General features: G+C 43.7%; 1 protein-coding gene across 2 annotated transcripts in view; it reads right to left on the bottom strand.

The window, feature by feature from the left end:
* The window catches only part of LOC147722941 (uncharacterized), a 796,795-nt gene that overhangs the window by 506,561 nt on the left and 266,506 nt on the right, over window positions 1-23,728 (bottom strand). The window contains exons 5-7 of one of the 2 annotated variants that reach the window (XM_086965340.1): window positions 22,035-22,097; window positions 21,071-21,133; window positions 2,181-2,235 (exon numbers count right to left, since the gene is read on the bottom strand). In XM_086965340.1, coding sequence (XP_086821466.1) covers window positions 2,181-2,235; window positions 21,071-21,133; window positions 22,035-22,097 — 181 coding nt within the window. The remainder of the gene's footprint in view (window positions 1-2,180; window positions 2,236-21,070; window positions 21,134-22,034; window positions 22,098-23,728) is intronic. The other variant, XM_086965341.1, reaches the window with a different exon arrangement.

Below are 23,728 nucleotides of genomic sequence, written 5' to 3' on the forward strand. Positions count from 1 at the left end.
CATCGTCCACTGGAGTGGGGATATAGGGACCCTACAGAAATAACTGGAGTCTAAACCTCTGTTGTGATCCTGTGTCTTCCAATGGAGAGATCAGCATGAAAACATGTATTATTGATCATGCAACATGAGATGAACTGTGATTCCTTAAAATGCACATCCCAAGCTAGCATATTCTTCTGTTCTGCAAATGTGCCATGAATGATAATCATGCTTATGCAAAAAACACAATCAGTAATGGATTCGTTTAGAAGTAATTGTAGGGATGTCAAACACTATGACTCTTCTCCTTCATAATTCTATTTTTTAATTTATTTTAATCACTTACTTTCAGGCTTCGCTTCCTTATTTTCATTTTAGTAGAAAGACTGAGGTTGGTAAACACATGAAACATAGGTTCCACTTTATCTACAGTTTCCATTTTAGTTGGCCTGTCAGCACCTTATTTCAAAGTCAGCATTTGTGTAATCTTTTACAGAACTTGTGAAAGTGGTATACATTGCTTAACACCTTTTAGCCTGAATAGTTACACCATCAGGCACCACAACTCTAGTACATCAATATCCACATCTCAAGGTTTTAGAAGTAGACACTTAAAGTAAACTTGAGCTATAAATGACACAAATGCTTAGGATCTTTTAACATAATTGAGATTAGTCTGGGTAGATCTAGTGTTCTGAAATCTTCGCTTCATTCTGAAAATATAAAAATCAGTGGTCAATACCCAATATAAATCCCTCCTGTAATTGACCATGAAGGGAGAGAGAAACATCCCAGAGGGAGCAGATTCAGAAGGTGTGGCACTAGATTAAACCGTTACCAACAAATGTTAAAGCGAGACTCTTCTGAGGCACAGGCTGCACTAAATGATGCCAGGGAGAGGTTTGTCCCAAAACAAACATAATATCTTCATCCTCAAAATAGCTGGCTAGCTATTCTAGACAGAAAACAAAGCTTGTTGTCCCAAGTATGCATACCTCCTCTTGAACTTGAAAAAAAGGCATATTATATATTGATTCTGCTAGAACTAGCATACTGCCTAGCGATAGCAAACAAGGGTGTTATGGCTACTAATTGTAATGTGATGTTGCATGCTTTTCTGTTGTTTTCACCGTTCATGTAACGTTTAGCTGTTTCTAATCTTTATCTCCTACGATGTTACCATACAATATTGTGTGCAACAGATACAGAAATTTTAAGAAAATTATTATAAAATAAATGTAAAAATGAACATCTTGTTTGCTTGAGCATGTAACTCATTAATGAAAAACTGTTTGGATTACCACTGTGTCCCTGAACCTTTTATGGGACTGTTAGTCACCTAGAAAACAGCACGATTGGCCGAATGCTCTTCAAAGGGTATTTGATCCTCATCATGCTGCACTGAACAAAGTCCTTGCACTGGTGGGTAAGAGTCCAACGCCTGAAGATCTAGGGTAAAACTTAGGATTGCCAACAACTCTGCAGCGAAGCTGCCATGACTGGCAGAACCTTCATAAAAACTTGAGGAACCTTAAAAAATTCGGGGGGGTTTGACTGCTTAGGGACAGCATCTTAAACTTTCCTGCAAAATGAAAAGGTGAAGGCAGAAATCCGAGATAGACAACAGGGGACCAAGAGCAGAAGGGAGTTAATGTCTGTGTCCCTAACGTCTGACAGACCACTTCTATGGCTCCCTTTTCCTGCAAGGGAATGAATTTTGCCACCAGTATCGAAGCAAGAGCATGCGAGCACTCTCGGAAGGAAGGGGGCGATAGGGGGACGTGGTGTGGAGGGGAGCACAAGAAGGTAATTGCAAAGCTGGGGATTTGATCATCTGCCCAGGAGGCCAGGGAGCCCCTCCAACCCCCACTCCACCAGAAGGTGATATTGTGAGGGCGTCGAGTCAGTAGGGTTTGGAAGCAACAGAGCCCACAAGGGAAACATATGGATGGGTTAGCTGCTGCAGACAACACCCCTGACTTGAAAAGAGGTATATTTTCTGTGGTCTCCGGACAGGCTGAGACAGCTGCTGCTGTCAGAACTTCTGATACTGTTGTTGTAACTGCGTCTAGGAGAAGTCAGGTCTAGCATGTGGGCCATAGGCCTGGTGTTCTGGAAACATTACAAGCAGGAATAGGCCACAGGACATAAGTGCAACACAATCAATATAACAAACAAAATAATAAAAGCTTTGATCTTACTTGTTCCAACATATGTCTGCTCATTTATATTAACAGCAGTGGGTGTCTTCATCTCCTAAAAATGTTAATCAGGAAACATCGTTCTTAAAATATTTCTCTAATGGCAACAAGCAAACAGAATAGCAATGTTATGGATTAACAGATTCAAATTTGCTACATTCCCTGCATTAAAAATAATTAAACAAAATTATCCCAAAGAATCGCTGCAATTTATTTTCAGGGTTTTGTACGAAACAAATATTTTGACTTGAAGCCACTGCAAGACTTTAATGGCCTTATTTAGGTACATTGTGTTAGTGTTGCTGGGGATGTGCATGAGGGAAAAAAGGGTTGTAGGGAGGATAGTGGAAAATGTGCACATTAGAAGTAGAGATGCTGCAGACAGTGATCAGTAAGTAGCAGTAAACTAATCCCAAAAAGTATATAGGGTGAAATCCATGGCCTGATTGCAACACTGTGGGCATGATTCACAAAGGCAAATTTACTCTTCTCTGTAAGTTTACTATTTTTTTTGGTTTTCACTAGTAAATCAAATCAAGCTTTATTCGATTACTTGCGTAAAATAATCATAAAAGCACATAAAAATAATTTACAAATACTTTTCACTTCAACAATAATTTCTTAAATATGTCAATAAATAAACAATATAAAATCCTGAAACATCAATTTAGTACCACATAGTAATCAATTCGCTTGAAATAATAATCTCCTATCACTATGGTTTTCCTACATTTAAAAAAAAAAATTAAAACGCTATAATACTGGCAGTAAGAAGGTCGCTCTCCAGGAATTGTAAGGCCAGCAGTATGGTATGACATTGTTTAAGACCAAGAGATCTAAGTATCTGAATAATCCATTTCCTTCTCTGCACAGAATAAAATGTACAAAAGAAAAATACACGGATGTCGACTGTGTAGACATGTCCTCACACGGGCATTTACTCATCAATCTGGACCAGTCATTCTGTTCGGGAAAACTAGTTATTCTACCTATAAAATTTAATCTAAAGAGCCTTAGCAGGAATTTGTCAGTCAGTCTAAAAACAAACTTTATTCGATTCAAATGAATCATAAAAGTTTACAGAAAATCATACATTCATGTATTCAAAGCAATGAACAAAATAAAATCCAGGTTAGGTAAATTCAGTAAAAGCAATTTACAATTCGTAACGTTTCCTAATTAGAAAAACAATTTTGATAAAACTAAGCACAGAGCTGCAAATAGTTACAGTTGATAGCGACCTCAAATAGGTAAAACCCTCTTTGTAAGAACAGGGCTCTTGGGTCTTTGTAGTGTGTGCAACAAAGCATAAGATGTATTGTGCTCTGTTGCGACTACATTGTTACAGGGTCAGGGGGGAAGTCTCTCACACCAACCCCCCTGTTTCGGAAAATCCACAAGAAAGTGCAGTGTGCTTAAACGAAATCTAGTCATTAGAAAACGTGAATGGACCTGGGTGATAAAAGACAAATAAAATTGTTGCAAATTTAAAAGTGCATGATCCACTGTGTCACGGACCTGGGTAGACAAGTTTAAAACATTATGATATGCGTTTTTAATGCCCATTTTGATAATGGGTTGAATAGACTCCGGGTTATAATAAAGATCTTCAAGGCCTACCTTATAAAAAATTTCTTTAACATAATGTAACCAGGGGACCATTGCATTGTCAAGGTTCATACAGTCTCTTAGGATATCTCTTGAAAATAATAGGTCCTCTGAGGTCCAAATTTTTCCCCATAGAAGCAAGGGGGCAATATGAATTCTGTCAGTCATGTAGTCAATACCCACCTCAGAATGACAGAATTGAGTGGGGGAACTACTGGGGATGAGTAAAAGTCTTTTTAAAAATGTGTTCTCTAATATTTGAATCTGCACTTTTATGATATCCCCGTACTCCCGCCCCATAGGTGGCCACTGACAGACATTTGATTATATACATTGTTTTCAATTCAGCTATCGGCTTATGACCAAGTTTTCTGGCAAATCGAAAAAGCCCCTTTATGGTTCTACTAGTTTGTTGTATCCTTCTCGTAATCAAGTGGTCCCACCTTAGTTTATTATTAAAAAGGTTCCCCAAGTAAATAAAATTTGGCACTGTCAATAGCAATATTATTTACTATATATTTGTGTGTTTTAGTTTTGTTTGGACCGCAGACCATAATAAAATATTTACTAAAATTAACCTTAAGGTCCAGTCCTGTCATAAACTCTGTGAATGCATTAAAACATTTTTGTAGGCTATTGGCTGTTCAGGTCATCAGGACTGTATCGTCTGCATAGGACAACAGGGGTACCTGTTTGCCTCCTATTCCTGGAAAATCCAAGTGTTGTTGTATATAAAATGTTCTAAGCCATTTGTATGTATTAAAAATAAGAAGGGAGCCAATTTATAGCCCTGGCGCACGCGCACTCCCTCAGTTCAGGCAATATGGTTAGTCTTTTCTCCCCCGGACCATACCGGTTAGCTATCATAGTAGATGGGTGTAATCTGCCCAACAGGGTGACAAGCGGTTCTTCAAATCTCAGAGTGTCGATAAGTGACCAAAGCTTTCCTTGACAAACCGTGTCGAAGGCACTGGACAGGTCCATGAAGGCCAGATGGATTGAAACACCCCTGGCCTTCATGTACTTGCCCATAATCATAGATAAGTTGAGGCACTGCTCAGTCGTTCCCTTTCCCTTCTTGAAGCCAAATTGAGAGTTCACTATAAGGCCAGAAGTATCAGCCCATGACTCGAGGCGTGCAAGAATTACCCTCTCCAGCAACTTGCATGAAGCATCGTTTAGAGTAATCTGCCTCTAGCATGTAGGCTCATTTCTATTTCCCTTCTTAAAAATCGGCGCCACTACTGCTCTTTTCCATGATGGAGGAATACGGCCCACAATTGCTGCTTTAAAAACTTTAAGTAACAGTGGGGCCCATATTTGTGGGTTGCTTTTAAAGAAAACCTGGGGCACACCGTCTGGCCCTGGAGCTTTAGGGGAATACCCTTTCTCAGGGCCTCCTCCACTTCGCTTAAAAAAAGTGATGCACTAAGCTGTTGTGCAGTTTGTATGTTGATACTTATTTCATCCTCGCACTCACTTGGTGAAACTCTCTTTGGGTTAAATATATTGGAGAAGTGGGTCTCCAAAGCCACCCCTGTTATATTAGTATCCATGCTCCTTTTTTCATTAGTAAAAAGGGAGCGATTTAGTACCTCCCAAAAGCTCCTAGAATCTTCAGGGCACTTGCTCTTTCACGTTCAAGATCATCCCAGGCCTGCCTTCTCAATTCATCCTTTCTCTGCTTAATTACCTTTTTATAGGTCTGCCTGGCTACTTTTATCATATCCCTATCTCGGGGGACACTATGTAATGCCTCGGCATTAAACAATCTTATTTCGGGAAGACTGCTTTTTCTCACGGGTCTAAGCAAATTCTTAGCCACGTCACCACAAACAATTTCAAAACTTTGTATTATTGCATCTGGCTGTGAAGTATCGGTTAAGCAGGTCATTACTTGAGTTACATTTGTTTTAATATTAGTCTCCTTATAGTTTATCGCATTCCATTTTAGCCTTATCCCTTTGTTGCGATTATATTTTATTAGGCAACCAGAGGCCTTTCACTTTAGTGCCTCAATATGTAAGGAAACAGAAAGGGGGTTATGATCACTGACAGGGTTGGGTTTGAACGCAAAGTTATCAACAAGGTGTGAGTACCTACTAGAAATCAGCATAAAATCAATAGTGCCTACACCCCCGCTCCCCCCCACCTTGAAATGTGGGATATTGCACCACTAGAGTGCTAACCAAAGTGTCAATCATACGTAGGTCATTCACGACAATAATGGAGTTTAAGGCGTTGCCCTGTATGGTATGTTTAAAGAGGGTCATAGGTTGATCATCACTATCTACTAACCCACAAGCCTTGCTCTCCCTATGCTGACATAAGGTGCAGTTTAAATCACCTACCCAAATAATAAACATAGGGGAAACCTTCACTGCTACCTTAATCTCCATGTCAAGCGAATTGATAACCACAACAGTCTGTGTATCAAAAATATTGTAGTACCAATTGACTAATAATATGGGTACATTGATCAAATTAAAAGATAGGATCAGCTGATACCATGGGGATTCAATTACTTTTTCTATTCTTAGCAACTCATACTGTGCCGAAATTAGGGTCGCAAGGTCTCCCTTTGCCCTCCCTGCCAATGATGGTTCAGCTTGGACAGTTATTATGTTGTATCCGTCCAGAGAAACATCATCCCTGCTCCACGTTTCTTGTGTGCAAATAATGGCAAAAGTTTTGACATACTGGACCCATGTCTCATCTAATAACCTTTGAGAAATGCCTGCAACATTCCAAGAAATTAGACTTAGGCTGTAGCTATTATGTTTACAATTTTTCGCATGTAAAGAGTTGCCATTCCCCCTATTCGATGGTCGTCCAGCTTGAGTGGCATTCAAATCTATCCCAATAGTCCCAGCTGTTCCCAGGCCTCTATTATGGTACAGCTGCGGGGGGCAATAGCTGAGTTTAGGGTCTATAGAGTGTGTATACTCTTTATTATTCCCACGTGTATTGGGAATAATCTCAGATACATGGGCATTGTCTTTTGATGCACTTGTTTTTAGCTTTAGTCAGTCTATATCTGCAAGACCGCTTAGTGGCTCAAAGTGATATTCGTGATACCAGGGTGGAATTCGTCATTGTCTCCTGAGATAATCCTTAAATATGGCTGAATAGCCAATTTTGTACTGCTTTTGACTCTGCACTGCTTTAATAAAAATGTATGTTAAAAAAAAAATATGGCTGAATACTGGAAGTGGTCAAAATAAGTTGGTGCACCTGAACGGTTGTTTTTGACACAGTAGTACTGTTTCTGCTTGCTTCCAGTAAGCTCATATAGCTATTTTTAGGGTCTTTTCTGGCTACAGTACTCATGGTAGTGGGGTCTTCGTAATATTCCGGGTGACCAAGATTACATGTAAATTGTTTTTTGTAACTTAGCCACCTTATATGCTTAATCCCATCTAACCCACAACTGTCCATCATAATTTGGCGATTGAGTAATGTTTCCTCAGTGGTCCAAATCCAGTGCCAGAGTAAAACTGGCTGTATTTTTATAATGTCCAACAGATATGGCATGCCTAATTCTGTGTGGCAAATGTGTGCAGAAGTGCTGACGGGGACAGCCAACAGGAACCAAAAAAAAAGAGTTCTCTGCGATCTGTCAAGGGTTGACATGAGCATGCCCCCAACAAACGCCAGCAGCACCATAGTTTTGGAGGTATTAACAGAGAGAACCAGGTCACTCATGAACTTTGCAAAGCTGGTAACTACCCAAAATAGTTTATAAACAGGGTAAAGAGAAAGGGCGCCAGGACACAACCTTGCCTCACTCCTCTTTTGATATTAAACAGTTTTGTGTACTCCCCCCACTCAATAACGGACTCTTGCTTTCGCCTCTAAATAAACCTGTCTTATCAAAAGTAAAAGCGACTTGTCCACCCCCATTCCCTCTAAAATCTGCGATTACTTCTTGTGTATGACAAAGTTGAAGGCAGCAGTTAAATCTACGAATGGTCAAAATAACCTGCCCTTTTTGGCCTTTGTGTACTTATCTAAAAGAATTGCTAAATTAAGACCCTGTTCCACTGTGTCCACTGTGCCCATTCCCTTACGAAAACCATATTGAGGATCGCTGATAATGGTATTATCATTGGCCCATTCTTGGAATCGGTTAAAAAGATCTCGGCCCACTATTTTCACTGTAGCATCCAGCAATGAGTTTGGTCTATAGAATGCTGGATTGTCCCTGTCCCCTTTTTTGAATATAGGTACCAATATCAACTCTGCCCAGGTTGATGGAAAACGGGTCGAGCAGCTTGCAATAACTTGTGTTAAAAGCGGTCCCCATAGCAAAATGTTGGCCTTAAAAATATCCACAGGGATACCGTATGGGCCTGGGGCCTTCCCTCCCATACTAGACAATGGCCTGGTTAACCTCAAACAAATCAAAGTGTAAATCACACTTACTTGACAGTGATTTCAGCTCATCGTCTGACGCAAATTTTTCTGGTAAAACTCTAGATGGATCATTATAGAGTTTAAGAAAGTGATCCACCCATTCTGCCTTACTGATTGCTATTTCTATTGACGCTATGTCTTTATTGACCTAAAAATGTGCGTTAACTGCTTTCCAGAAAGCAGTTGTGTCTCTGGATTGTACCAAGCCGCCTCTTTTAATGCCCGTTTCCTCTCTTTTAACGCACACTTATACTCCCTTCTGGTCTCTTTCATATTGTCTCGGTTTTTGTTTGAGTTATGTAGCGTATGTTTCAATTTTGAATAGGCCTTGGTGCATTTAGAGTCAAACCACCCTTTATTCTGAATAGCTTTTTTATTGGTCTTAACAAAAAGGGCATTTTTAATGTATTCAGCTAATGCACGAAAGCCTATTATAACATCATTATGGGGAGTAGACTCCTCAACGCAGGCATTGGGGGGCGTCCCTACAATTTACCACACCTTTTCTTGTAAATTTTTCAGGATGCACTTTTTCCCAACGAAGGGCATACCCATTTTGCCTACTCAAGGTTATGTTTTCAACAGTGTGAGTTTGTCTATCTCCAGTACTTATTGCCCGACTATGTACTACTAATCCTAGGCTCAGATGGAAATGATCACTCAGGGGGCATGAATGAGTAACAAAGTCCAGAGCTCTAGGTGCATATCTACTAGACAGTAAAATAAAGTCCATAGTTGAATATATTCCTCTGCCATTGAAAGTGGAGCTGAAAAGAACTGACGGGACCCATAAACTGTTGGCAAATCCTAGGTCCATAGTGAATACAATTCCGTTTTAGAGAACCCCATACGTCGTTTGAGGGACATGTGGTAGACTCATACCTTCCTCAATCAAAATACTCCATACCCCATTTTTCATATGCTGACAAAGCCCTGAGTTAAAATCTCCTCCCCAAATAGTAATTTTTTCTTGTATTGATGAAGGGTGCAATTTTTGTAGGTAACAACATAGTTTCCTCAATACCTCCTCAATCCTATCATGGAGAATGTGGTTCTAAAAATTTAACAATGCAATACTAAGTGAATTATCAACATCTATAGTGATTAATTGAAAGTACCTATTTACAACTTTCGATGCAATCTTACTTGTGGTAATACGGTTTGAAACATATGTACACAAGCCCCCATTGCTCTCCCACGAGTTGAAGTAACTGCAGCCACATGAAAAGTTTTGTAGCCATTCATATGTATAGGCTCTACCGTCCATGTTTCCTAGAGGCTAATAATATCATATTTCCAACCAACTCAAGCCATATCTGGTTAGTCACTTTGGTTTTTAGGCCTGCCACATTCCAAAACAAAATCTGACAAGTACCCCTATTCTCATATCTTTTATTCATCTCCACCTTCTCTCTAGTAGATGGTATATTGGGGGCGACAGCTGATGTTGAAAGTGGGAGATGATCACTATCTGGCTGTGGATCTACACAGTTGGGAAGTCGTTGGCTTCTCCAGTAGATATTAACAGGATGGGTTTAGAGTGTTGATAGTCAACAGGGGCGCTTAAGTTGTTTTAAAACAAACTATCAGTGTGTTTTTGTGTGCAGTTCAGCTTTTTTCCGTCCATCTCAGCCAACCTTGAATCTTCCAAAGGCAGTCAATCAATTTCATCTAGAGTTGGAAGAACATCAAAACGACTGGGATATTATATGCAGGTTTGTAATTCGCTATATGATGCCTAGTAGGTGCTTTCATATAGGTGTTATTAGCAGGCTGATAAAAGTAACCCAGAGGCACTAAATTGACACCTTGCACTGAAATGGTGTGGTTGCCTGCTCTAGAAAACAAAGTTTAGGCGAGCTGCAGAGTTTTAAAAGTCATAACCACTCAATCTCCACAGAGATTATTGCGCCCTCTCCCTATCCAACTCACCCTTCTGGCCATTTTAAACTCAGAGGAAAGCCTCTCTGTTAAGCCAGTGTTAGTTCCCAACCAAAAAAGTGACTTATTTCGCAAAGTATCCCATGACTCGACGCCCCATGGGGTAACCTAGGGGCGTTAGCAAGTTCCACAGTACACGGGGTTACAGCAGGAGGGAGGTCCAAGAAAGTTGAATCAGCCTCCTGACTATACGGGGTTATGATTGAACTTGAGGCATTTACACCTATGGTTGATAGTGAGTGCTCTCGCCAAATTGTTTGCTCCGCCAATTGGGCGCTCATATTATCAGTGAGCAAGTTAATATGTGAAGGCCCAGCCAATGCTGTCGTTACAGAGTGATTATGAGAGAGTTGATTAAAGGACCTTATTTCCCCAGTGTTTGAGTTATTGCATGTTACTGTAGGAGATACTTGTGTATTTATCAGTCTACTTGTCCCTGGATAGACCTGGCCTATATGACATGTATTGTCCATATTTTCAATGTTTGGCTGGCAGTTGTTTAGACATCTGTTTAATAGATCTTCTATCCCTCCAAATCCACTAGTCAAATTAGTTAGGGTTTCTGTGATAAATGTATCCAGGGTATCCAATTTGGCATTTAATTTCAGCAAAGTCGCTTTGAATGCTCTCATTAGTATTTAGTACAAGGTTTTCCTTATTGACTTGACGACTTAGAGACTGAGTTTTAGTTTTTATAGTGCCTTTTTGCAGGGTTTAGGGGTTATCAGTCTTAGTTCTGGCAGTATTTTTTTTAGAAATGGAATTTGGGTTTCTAGAACACTTTGTTTGGTTGGGGGTCACTCTCCTGATCACTCGATGAAATACGATCAGACGCATTCAATATGCAACCATTTACGCTTATCTTACTGCTAGATACTTCTGTAGTGGGGATATCTCAGGGGATATCCAAGTCCTGGAAACTTTATCAGTAGTTTGATCTAGAGGTACAAGTATTTACCCGATTCATGGCCTCTTCTACGCAAATAATCTGTTGTTTGATTGCGTCCATAGCCCCCGTTAGGTCAACAACATCTGGCGTGTCCCCATCCCCCGATTTTGGCTGTGTTTTGGCCTGGGAGGTTCCTGCTTTCCTTTTACCCATCCTGCCAAGATAAGACGGAGTGTTGCACTTGAGGGGGGGGCGACCACCTGGGCACCAGCCGCCTCCTCCGTCTCCGCGCTCAGTGTTCTTCATTCTCTGGGTCGCCGTCCAGCTCAGGCCACCCCCCAACGCTCTCCGCCGTGCTTCTCTCTGCACGCCACCGGGGACCGCAATCGTCCCCACGTCGGAGCGGGACGAACAGAAGTTACTTACCTGTAAACTGTGGTTCTCCAGTATTGGTGTCTTTCATAGATTCACATGCTTGAATAATTCCCCGTTGTCGAAGTGGGAGTCCCACGGTACATAACATAGTAGTAAGAACCATATATACATAAATATATACATATATACACATAAAATAATATTCCATAATACGTATATTCTTTAAAAAAAATAAAGTCTTGAAGTACCATAGAACAAAATAGGCCCATAGAAAGCATTGAGGGAGAGCTCACTTTAGTAACATATCAATGTCAATATAATAGTTCACTTTCCAGCCAATCAGGCTGTAGCACCCTCTAGAACCTTCTCCTCAGAAGCTCAAGCCCTCAGATTTTCGTAGCACAGGAGTGACCAAGAGTGCATGAGGAGAAGAGAGCATCTGAGGGGAGGAAGGGAGGGTCGCATGTGAATCTATGAAAGACACCAATACTGGAGACCCACAGTTTACAGGTAAGTAACTTCTGTTCTTCTCAAGTATTAGGGGTGTCTTTCATAGATTCACATGCTTGAATAAGAGTAGAAAGCAGTACGCCACAATAAGAATCATAAAAGACAATAAAGAAAGTTGCATCGCATAGACATATACAGGCAACATTACATATCCATAATAAAAACCTTTTATGGTAGGAGGCGGGAAGCAACAGAGGCTCACCTTATTTGAAGAGGTTTGGAAGCACCGCTTGACCCACAGCAGTGTCCGCAGCATTGACTGTCTCCAGACAGTAGTGCCTCGTAAACGTGTGCCTACTGGACCACGTTGCCGCCCTGCAGATCTGATGCAGAGGCACTCCAGCAAACAGGGCAGTAGAGGAAGCAACTGCTCTCGTTGAGTGTGCTCGCACAGGAGCTGAAAGAGGCTTGCCAGCTCGTTGATGGCAGAAGGAGATGGCAGAAGAAATCCAACGAGTGATTGTTTGCTTAGTGACCGGATGACCCTTAAGCATCCTTCCATAGGCTGTGAAGAGTTGGTCAGACCTTCGAAATGCAGCAGTGCGTTGGATGTAGAATTTGAGGCACCGGTTCAGGTCAAGGGAATGAAGAGTGCGCGCAGCTGGGGACAGAGGATTAGGGAAAAAAGTCTTGAGAATAATCGGTTCATTAAGGTGGAAGTCCGATCTAACCTTCGGAATAAACGTAGGGTTTGTACGAAGAGTAACAGCGTCCTTAGAGAATTGGAGAAAGGGCGGCTGTTTGGTAAAAGCGTGGATGTCACTCACTCTCCTAGATGACGTAAGTGCGAGGAGGAAGGAAACCTTTCAAGTAAGGAATTTCAATTCCGCTGAGTGAATAGGTTCAAAAGGAGGTTTGAGAAGTTGGGCTAGGACCAGATTCAGATGCCAAGACGGTGGAGGACACCGGATAGGTGGAAACATCCGGAACAGACCTTTAAAGAACTGGCGAATGATCCGAGAGGAGTATAGAGACGTAGATTCATCATGTCACAAACGGGAAAGTGCCGCCAGGAAAACCATGAGGGAGGAATGTGAAAGTCCCGATTTTGCCAAATGGAGGAAGAAAGGCAAGATCTGCTCAGGAGCAGCGAACATAGGATCAATTTTTTCCGAATGGCACCAGACACAAAACAGTTTCCACTTTAATTTATAGGTCTTAATGGTTGAAGGAGCACATGCCTGAGCAAGGACTTTTCTACAGTCCGGATCAAGATTCAGATGGGCGAACTCATGGTATTCAGGTTCCAAGCGTGGAGCTGGAGAGATGCCGGGTCTGGATGGCAACTCTGACCCCGAGTCATGGTGAGAAGGTGAGGCAGAGGATGAAGAAGGATCGGATCGCACTGAGAAAGAAGAAGTAGATCCGTGAACCACTGTCGACGTGGCCACCTGGGTGCAATCAGCAGGATGTGACACGGTTGAAACCTCATTCTGCGCAGAAGGCGAGGTACAAGAGGGATCGGCGGTAAAGCGTACATAAATTCGTTTGACCAGTTGATTGAAAATGCATTCCCGCTCGATCCTTTGTGGGGATGCCAACTTGAGTAGCGTCGGCATTTACGGTTGACTGGAGTGGCAAACAGATCCATATCCGGGCGGCCCCACCTGCGAAATAGACTCCAGAGTTGACTGATGAAGTTCCCTGTGGTCGATCTGCTGAGAGAGTCTGCAAGGGAGTTGGAAATGCCCGGGACATGAACAGCGGTCAGGTGAACACGATGTTGTATTGCCCACTTCCAGATCTGTTGTGCCCGTTTGGAGAGCGGGAGAGATCTTGTACCCCCTTGCTTGTTGAGGTAGTGCATACTGGTGGTGTTGTCTGTACGCACCAACAGAGACTCCCCTTCGACCAGAAGACTAAATGATTTCAGAGCGAGGAAGATTGCCAGAAGCTCCAACCGATTAATATGCCACTTGCGCTGATCGACTGTCCACTTGCCCTTTATTGACATCTTCCCGAGGTGTGCACCCCAACCCTCTAAGGAAGCGTCCGTCTTAAGGGTAAGCGGGGTAGCCGGCTCTTGAAACAGATGCCCAGTTGTGATGTTTGGAAGGTGAGCCCACCATTCCAATGCGCCCTGGATGCGGGGGGGTCAGGAAGACCTTGTCGTTGAACGACCAAGACTTGCCGCCATTTTTTGTCTAATTCTTCCTGAAGGACTCTCATATGCAGCCTGTACTTGGGAATCGGTGATATGCAGGACGAGGTCATGCCCAGAAAGGATTTGAACATCCGGACAGAAACGGACCTTTTGGAACGCAGAAGAGTCACTAGTTTGATAATACGATCTAGATGTTCCTGCGAAACAAACACTTTCGCGAGATGCGTATCTATCAACGCTCCCAGAAAGACTCTCTGTTGTGACAGACATGTGACTTTCCTTGGTTGATAGAGAGACCCAGTTTGCGGAAGAGGGAAAGGCAAGTCTGAGTGGGGCGAGTTGCTGTTAGAAAGGTTGGTGCCTTTATTAAGCAGTCGTCTAAATAAGGGTAGATTTTTATGCCTTGGAGGCGCAGATAAGCCGCCACCGGAGCCCTGATTTTTGTGAAGACCCTCGGTGCTGAACGAAGGCCAAAAGGTAGAACCTTGAATTGGTAGTGCTTTGATCCCACTTTGAAACAGAGATATCTTCTGTGTCTTTGATAGATTGGCACATGAAAGTATGCATCTTGGAGGTCGACTGTGTAGAGGAACTCTTCCGGATTCAGGAACTGCAAAATCTCCGCAAGGTCAGCATTCGAAATGTCTTGGACTTGACAAATTTGTTGAGGGCTCTGAGATCTAAAATCGGGTGCTGCTCTCCCGACTTTTTCCTAATAAGAAAAAAGCGGGAATAGAAGCCCTTCCCTTGTTGTTTTCGAGGAACCACTTTGACTGCACCCGTTTGGATCATTACTGCAACTTGGGCAAACAGTTCCTTTAGATGTTTTGGAGGAGGACCAGATGGTGGGCGGTTAGGTGGGAATTTGATGAACTCTAGAGCATGGCCTTTTTAGATAACCTCCAAAACCCAACGGTCCGAAGTTATTTGTGACCAATTGAAAAATCTTTGGGAGATTCGACCCCCAATCTGTAGAGTGGGAAAAGACTTGAAATTGTGAAAGTCTTTTTTTTTTTATTGGAGGAGTTACCACCTCTGTAAGTGGTTTTCCGCCTGTATGGCCTGGAGTCGTTCTGTCGAGACTGCGATTAGTTGGAGTAACGCTGTCTGTTGTCATTGTAAGAGTGGTATTGGGAGGAGCCACGAAAATTGGAGGTTGTGCCCCGACCACGTGCTCCACGAAAAGGCCTCTTCCGGTATTGCAAAGAACCTAGGACGCGAGCTGTATCAGTATCCTTTTTAATAGACTCCAAGGCGTCGTCCACATGTTTTCCGAAGAGGGACTCGCCATCGAAAGGCAAATCAAGGATTTTAGCCTGCACCTCTGGCCGAAAGGACGTAGACTTGAGGAAATGTCAATAGAACAGTCAATGATTTCCGAGGAAATCTTCTCCCCCTCCTGCACGATCTTTTGTGCTTCAGCTCTAGACGTTTCAGGTATGATGTCTACTAAGGCAGCAATTTGGGACCACAACTGTCGGTCGTAACTACCGAGGATGGCTAAAGAATTTGCCGCCCGAACAGTGGTTGCAGCCATCGTGGAAAACTTTTTGCCGATGGTGCCCAGTCGGCGGCCATCCTGATCCAGAGGCGATGTCAAAGCAGAAGATGGATTACGGGACCTCTGTTGTGCAGCCTGTGTTATGACAGAGTTGGGTTTCGGCTGAGAGACTAAACAAGCAGGCGAATCCTCCGGTGCCCTGTACTTTTTGTCAATACGCGGAAGCACGGCAGGGACAGAATTAGGCCGTTCCATAAGTTTGAGGCCTTCTTTCCATATGAAGTCTATTATCAGAATAGAATGCACCTGCCTCAAAGGCTGATTTTTTTATTTTTTTTTTAAAAACCTTTATTGCAGCATTCATAAGATACAAGTATGGGCCTACAACCGCAGGGGCGGGCCGCTAAACATAATTAGGATCCATTATATCACAGTACGACACAGCTCATCAGCCGACACCCCTGAGGTCCGGCAGCGATTCAGGATAGAACTTGTATTAGAACGCATCAATAAGTCACAGGATGTAATAGAGGTTTTATTTATATTATCTAAATAAGCGGATCAGGTGCCATACAATCAAACAAAAGGGATACGGGGGACAGGCCAAGAGACAGGATATGCATCTAGGAACAGTTATAATTGGAACTCTGGCGCCAAAGCATATGAATTGGAGTAAACAACAATACAATATACATTTTCGTAAGCGCCAGTTCTCAGGGCCTGCCCACCCGGAAGTCCGGAGGACGTAAGAAGCATGAGCACTAAACATCAGAACACAGTGAAATCAGAATAATTCACAAACTATACGGATCCTAAAGGTAAGAAAGGGAAGGGAGAAAAAGGCCATAGAAAATAAAAAGGGCAAAATAAAAAAACCCTCCAAACCCCCACCCTGCACCCCTGCCGATGGCTACAGCCTAACCCCACTAGCAGCGTGCCTGTCGCCCTAAATAACTAAAACCCTAAAAGGAGGAAAAAGAATGGAGGAGGGCCTATTTGTATGTGCTCCCAGCCCCTTTAGTCCCCCCGCCAGAAACAGACACCCCCTGTCGCAAAATGGCTGATGTAGAACGACCCTTATATAAAAAAAAAAATTAGGGGGCACCCTGATACACCGCCCAGCCTCTTAAATCAAACAATTGTAGATCGAACATCCATAATAGCCACTCCAAACCGTCCCGATCTAATTGATCTTAACCATGACCCTTTCGAACCAGCACACGAACCCTCCCCAGCGAGACCCAAAAGCACACAAAGGAGTCATAGAGGAGAAGGAAGTCATCAAGAGTCAATCCGTTACCACTCGTAGCTAGTAAGTCCACGAGAACTTCCAACGCAGAAAGTATCCCTCTCCTAGATGGACAGCCCCGATGGATCTTGCCCCGGAGTCGTAAAATCTCCAAGAAGGGAGAAGACGACCACAAGATGAGAGAAGAGTCTATAACACAAGTCTCCGGGGGGGGGAGGGGAACGCCTTTCGATACCTCCAAAGTCAATAGTGATGGAAGGTGCAGTGGTACACTCACGACCTCGGGGACACTATCTTCCAGGGCACCATCAGATGGTTTCAATACCCGCTACCCCACGGGGTCCTCGCACGGAGTCAAAATGGCCGTGGCTTGAATGGCTGCAGATTGCTGTTCCAACAGTGGGGCAGGGTCCAGTACCACAAGTAGCATCTCAGATAGGCTTGCATCCAGTTTATTCAATAGAACATCCACTTGTGAGTGAAACGCCCAAATTTCTGCCAATATTGACCTCAGCGATGCCTCAGGCACCGTTCGATCCATAGTCTCACGCCTGATAGCAATCATAATCACCTCCCCGGGTGAATCTGGCTTCTCGGGTGAGGACAAACAGGATCACGAAAGGGCAAACGTGAACGGTGACCCATCGTTCTCTGCAGCCGCGTTCGCCCGGCTTAACGCCGCAGGCCGGGGCCCCGATCCGCCGAACCCCGGCAGGGACCAACACCGGGTCCGCGGGACGGGGACCCCCACCCACAGTCAGTTGCAAGCAAAATCACTCCTCCATCAATGCTGAGCAAAGAAAACAATCGCCGCCAAATTCGGGCGCAAAAGAAGCCTCCACTACGATTGACCGGACCCTGCCTGGGTCTCTCAGCCGATGTTGTTGCACTGCAGCCTGGCCTTGCAGTTACTCGAAGCCCCGGCTTCACCGCTGGAGTAGGCCACAATCTTCAACTCGATGTAACTTCTTCAAACCAGACGATAAAAATTTCCGGTTTCACCATCGGAATGAGGAACAGTTCATTCACGCAGGGGCTGGGCGTAAAGTCAGGATAATATACAGGATCTTGTGGCGGGATACGGAGGTCGGTGGAGCCAGGAGCCTAGGCTGCCATCTTGTTTGTCGTCGTAGCTCCACCCCAAAGGCTGATCTTTGAAATCATATAGAAAGCAGTCTTCTTGCCTGACAACCATAGGCAAGTGAAATCCTTTAGCAGTTCTTGACATCAACAGATGGAAATCCCCAATGTCAACTGGAGGCGACGCCAAAGGGGAAGTCGGAGGAGGAGACGGAGTTTGTGCCTGATAAGCATCCCAATCTGCCATTGCAGCGTCATCATCCTAGTCAGTATCCGTATTATTATCAGTATCCACATGAACAGGAAGTTGTGGAGTAGGAGAGGTGGCTCTTGGAGCAGGCACAGGAGCCTGAGTAGTTAGTGGCAATGGAGATGCCGGCGTGGATGGTGGAAAACGACGGTTGTAGTCATCGAGCATGTACTGCAGGTTGGAGATCAAGTACATAGGCAACTGCGCCATAGGAACCTCATGTTCACCAGCAGGTAAGGTCTCTGGAGAAGAGACATGCAACTCCTGGTTGTCAGCATCATCATCATAGTCCTGATATTTAACGTGCAACTCCGAAGGGCTACTGGCAGCCCGAAAGTTATCGTCCACATAGGAGCCTTCTGACTCACTCTCTTCTCCAGAGGCAAACAATTGAGGTGGAGGACTGGATAGATGACGCAAAGGGCTCAAATCCGAAGGAGCTGGGCATTTGACAGTAGTAGCCGTAACCACTGTGAAGCTGGTAGCAGTGGCAAATGAAAAAGGAGCCGTCGACGGTACCGACGCCATCGAGATCTTAGCTGAAGACATTCCTGACATCGACGAGGATTGGAGGGCTTCCGAAGTCGAAGGAACTGTAGCCGTCGACATGGTCTTTTTTCGGCGACGTTGGCTTTGTTGTCGTCGACGAGGCTTGTAAGGTCGAAGATGTCGTCAACGAAGTAGCTGTCGACGAGGCAGTGACCGTCGACAAGACCGTCGTCGACGAAGAGGCAGGCGTCGACGAAGCTTTCATCGACGAATGGCGTTTGGACTGGGTCGTCGACGAGATGGCTTCTTCGTCGTCGACATCTTGATAATAGAATAGGCCTGACCTCATGAATCAGCATCAACGAAGTGGTCGTCGTCGACGTCATCGTCGTCGACAGGGAAGTAGTCGTCGTCGTCATAATGTCGACGGATTTCGTCGTCGTCAACGGTCTCGTCGACGAGCTGGCTCTCGTTTTAGAGGACGAGGGCACGGGGGGCTCTGCAACGCCAGAGAACTAGGTCCCGCAGGCGTAGAGGCCGGCAGGTCCCGTGGGGAGACTGACTTAGAAGCGCCCACAAGCTTCTTTTTCTTCAAAAAGGGCGAAGGAATGTCAGACTCAGACCCACGCTTCAGAGAGATTGTAGTATGACGAGAAGAAACACTCTCCAAATCAGACACAGTGTTGTCTGAAGTCTTCAACTTCTGTAGCCACAGAAGGAGACGGGCCTCTGTATCTTTCATAGTCTTATTGGAAAAGGTCCTGCAAATTTTACAACTCCTCACCTCATGATCTGGGTATAAGCAATAAGTGCATTTTTTATGAGGTTCCTCCTTGAAAAGATGCAGTTTTCCACATGAGGAACAGGGTCTGAATAACGACTTCTTTGGTGTAGACATAGCTGAATGTTTGAGGTTTGAAGTTTGAAGAAAACTGAGCACAGCTCAGGGAGACTCCCTTCACATGACGTGTGGTAGAAAATCTGAGGGCTTGAGCTTCTGAGGAGAAGGTTCTAGAGGGTGCTACAGCCTGATTGGCTGGAAAGTGGACTATTATAATGCTATTGATATGTTACTAAAGTGAGCTCAATGCTTTCTATGGGCCTATTTTGTTCTATGGTACTTCAAAACTTTATTTTTTGAAAAGAATATACATATTATGGAATATTATTTTATGTGTATATATGTATATATTATGTATATATTTATGTATATATGCTTCTTACTACTAGGTTATGTACCGTGGGACCCCCACTTCGACAACGGGGAATTATTCAAGCATGTGAATCTATGAAAGACACCCCTAATACTGGAGAACTCCAATTCAACAACACTCACCGCCAGATTCAGCGGCAGGGGTGCTGACTGCGGCCTGCTACCGCCTTCACCGATAAGGCGAGTTACCCTTCGGATGCAGGGCAGCCTAGGTCTCACACGCCTGTAATGTTGTTCTCCAATGGCCGCTGCGTAATCTCAATGTCTCCACTGGAGCCACGCAGTGTTAGTGCACTGCAGGCTAGGTTTTCAAACTGGTAACAGACGAGACACTGCAGGCTGGTCGATAGCTCAAGGACTTATATCCTGTCTGTCATGTTGCCCGGCCACGCCCCCACGACAGGCAGTGCTACATATTTATGTCAGGTTTAATGCATTTGTGTTTTTTAAATTAACCCCTTCGAGGCTGATGACGAGCTGGGCTCGTCATGGTGTAGCCTCCTCAAACACTGATGACGAGCCCAGCTCGTCATGAACAATGGTTTTTTTTAAAAAGTCAGCATGACAGCAGAAGAACAGCAGCGCGCATGTGGTTAAAAGGCAGTCTGGCAGATGAATTTATATTTACTGCAGCTTATCAGTCCACCATATGCAGCAGACAATTTGGAGTACCTTTATAGAAATCCAACAGTGGCATCTTTAAGGATTTGCTAAGCTCCACTCAGGGGTATAGCTTATAGTTAGTAAAAGTGGTAAAAAGTTGTGCAACGTGAACTTAAATGTGATATTTGCACAAGCTGTAAACAGATTTGAAGGGAGAACAAGAGCCAACATGTTAGGAAGGTTGCTGCACTGTTCCTTCTGGGCTTTTCCACACAGGTGAACCTGAGTTGCTGGGATCAAACACTTTCACTCAAACCTATAGGATTGGAAGACTGGACTCTGCAAACAGTCAAATTATCACAGAATCAGATACAGGACAAGCAAGTGGCTAGATTGAAACTAATTTGTTTAACATCTGCCAAGCAGACTCCAGTGAAGGAAGTGGCTTTGAACTGTAAAATAAATCAATCTTCCAAAATCCCTCAGAATTAATAAAAAGATCATCTTCTTGTGGCCACGTTTGGTGGAAATCAAATGTTCAGTAAATGGATTTCACATCAATTGTAACATCTGCAAGTATAGCAAGCTGTGACATTACACAAGGGACACTTTTGGAGCACTGGCACAGCTAGATTTTTTAGCTAGGAGTACTCGGTTCTTACCATGGCTCCAGTCTGAGGTGCAGCAATTGACATATCTGCTTGGCCAGTGCATGCAGCTGCATCCTTGAAGAGAACAACACAACATTAATATATTTAGATCTGTGGATTGGGCCAGTATAACATGTTTGCTAAAAAATTAAACTAGGTACACTCCAGATTGGTTACTGGGTAACCCTTGTGAGACCCTAGTATACACGAGTACTTCGGTGCTCCCGTGGGTCTTGACTCTCGAAGTGTCCAGTACTGAAGGGGTTCCACCGTAGTCCACTCCTAAGTGTCCCTAATCTTTATCTTTGTAACTTAAACTTTTTTCATAGAAGTCAATGGTGATTTGCGGCTGTGTTTAGACACCGCACACGTCCCCCGTGGGTCTCCTGTGTCCCTACCTTGGGTGGTTCCTGGTTGTCCCAGCGGTTCTACAGGCCCTAGGCTTTGTCTCTATCTCTACAGTGGTACTTATACCACTTTCTTAGTATATGGTTTGTGAGGCCCCTAGGGCAAAACCGATACTGTGCTATTTACTGTGTGCTATTTAAGTTCTTGTACTGTACTTTTGCCTCTAGCCTCATAAAGAGACTAGAGGGCTTGTGTTTAGAATAAATGCATATATATTTGATATATACCTGGTGTGGTTCTCCTTTCATTTGATTATTCAAGGGATTATAGACTGGTAAAACAAGCTGCTTTACATTCCTTCAAGACGTAGCCTGAAGGCGGCTCTCCACACCTACCACTAGGATAGCTTTCTATAAAGGTTGTCCTAAACCTGCCATCAATAAGGGTCGTTTAGACTGGTGCAAGGTGCCCACAAGAATAGTGGGCATCGTATGCCAGGCCAACTTCTCACAGATTTCACCTCACTTTTAACATCTGCAAGTATGAAAGCTGTGACATTACACAACGGATAATTTTGGAGCACTGGCACTGGCACAGATTTTTTTAGCTAGGAGTACTGGGTTCTTACCATGGTTCCAGTCTGAGGTGCAGCGATTGACATATCTGCTTGGCCAGTGCATGCAGCTGCATCCTTGAAGAAAACAACACAACATTAATAAATTTAGATCTGTGGATTGTTCCAGTATAACATATTTGCTAAAAAGAAAACTATAACAGCTGGATAAAAAACCGTGACAAACAAATGTGTATCTGAGTTTCTTACGCACAGTACACATAAAGAAGAAACAAAGAAAAACAGCCAAGTGCATGAACGGTCTTGTGAACACCAGCCAAGACTTTCTCTACCCACACAATCGCTTACACTCGATTCTTTGGTGGAAACAAGGGAAGGGTGAATTGTAAAGCGGTCTGTCCTCGGAATCCTCTCATTCTGGTCTTCATTATATAAAATCTCAGCTGCTATACATCATTGTCAAAAAGCTGCAGTGCTTCAAGCCTTGGCAGATACATGCTTAAGTGCCCAAGCATGGACAAATATGCGTTCAAAGGTAGCCAGCTTCTGTAAATTAAACTTCCTCTGGTTGCAGTATATCATGAATACATTTCTCAAGCTCCCACTGTACACCAGAATCTCTGTCACGGATTGTTTCTTCCGTGATGTGGCAATTAAACTTCCTACTGCCCCCTACATGTTGAAATAGTGCAGCAAGTGTCCTCTGTCCAGAGTTTCAAGAACTTAAGAGCTGGGTAAAACTTCTTTAACCATAGTGGTGTTTGGTACATAAACATTCTAAAACTGGAATCTTGGAATAAGATGCACTGAGAGCACTCTGAACATCCCTCCATTTATCACCCCACTCCATGGCCTTACCCAGATCCGTTGTGTATGCGCTCTGAAATACACATTACAGCAGTGGTCGTCCTCTGGTTGGCAAAATTGTATAGATATGGAAAATAATGCCTACTGACATAGTGTTACTACATATACATTTCTGACTCGCCCTAGTGGTCTATTTCCCGTTTCCTCGTAGGGGATAATAGAGCTTAGCGTCTCAATTGAAAAATAAAACCTTCTCCTGGTCTGGAACTTGAAAGAATTGTTTGTATTCCTTGACTGAATCTATCCATTGTGGATCAAGTCTGTCAGCATTCACCACTCTTCTTCATATCTGTGAATCTAGCAGTCACCATGCCCTCAATACCTCTTCCGACCCACCGGTAAAAACAGCCTCTTGCATAAGGGAAAGATTGCAAGGCCCAGTTTTCGCAAGACCTGATTCTATTCTTCTGGTGTTGTCCGGGTCACTTGGCTTAAATACATGTTCCAGGTTCTCACCTCTCCCTTCAGCCACACTACATTGCATTATGTACTGGCCATTATGGCCTTTGTATCCATTTCCGTTCCAATTTGCTCATTGAAAAAAACTGCCTGCCTCATGACGCTTAACTACATCAGGTGCTGCCAAGCTGCCTTTGCTATTGGGGGACATGAAAAGATTCAGAGAAACTGTACCCTGCTGCCCACAAATACATTTAATTGACTGTTGCTGTAGATCAGCAAGCACTTGCTTTGAAATAGACACGGAGAGAGCTACAAGGCACATTAGAGCAATATAACACAACCGTTAGAGATAGGGGTCCAAGGGAAGGTTTAAAGACCACATACAATCACATTCCCCACTCAAACAGTAGATAAACCAATGAGTGACTGTGGGTCTATAAGAAATGACTGTTAAACAATGCCTGGAGCTCCAAAATGAA

The sequence above is a fragment of the Lissotriton vulgaris genome, chromosome 4_1, assembly GCF_964263255.1.
Source record: "Lissotriton vulgaris chromosome 4_1, aLisVul1.2, whole genome shotgun sequence".
NCBI lineage: Eukaryota > Metazoa > Chordata > Amphibia > Caudata > Salamandridae > Lissotriton > Lissotriton vulgaris.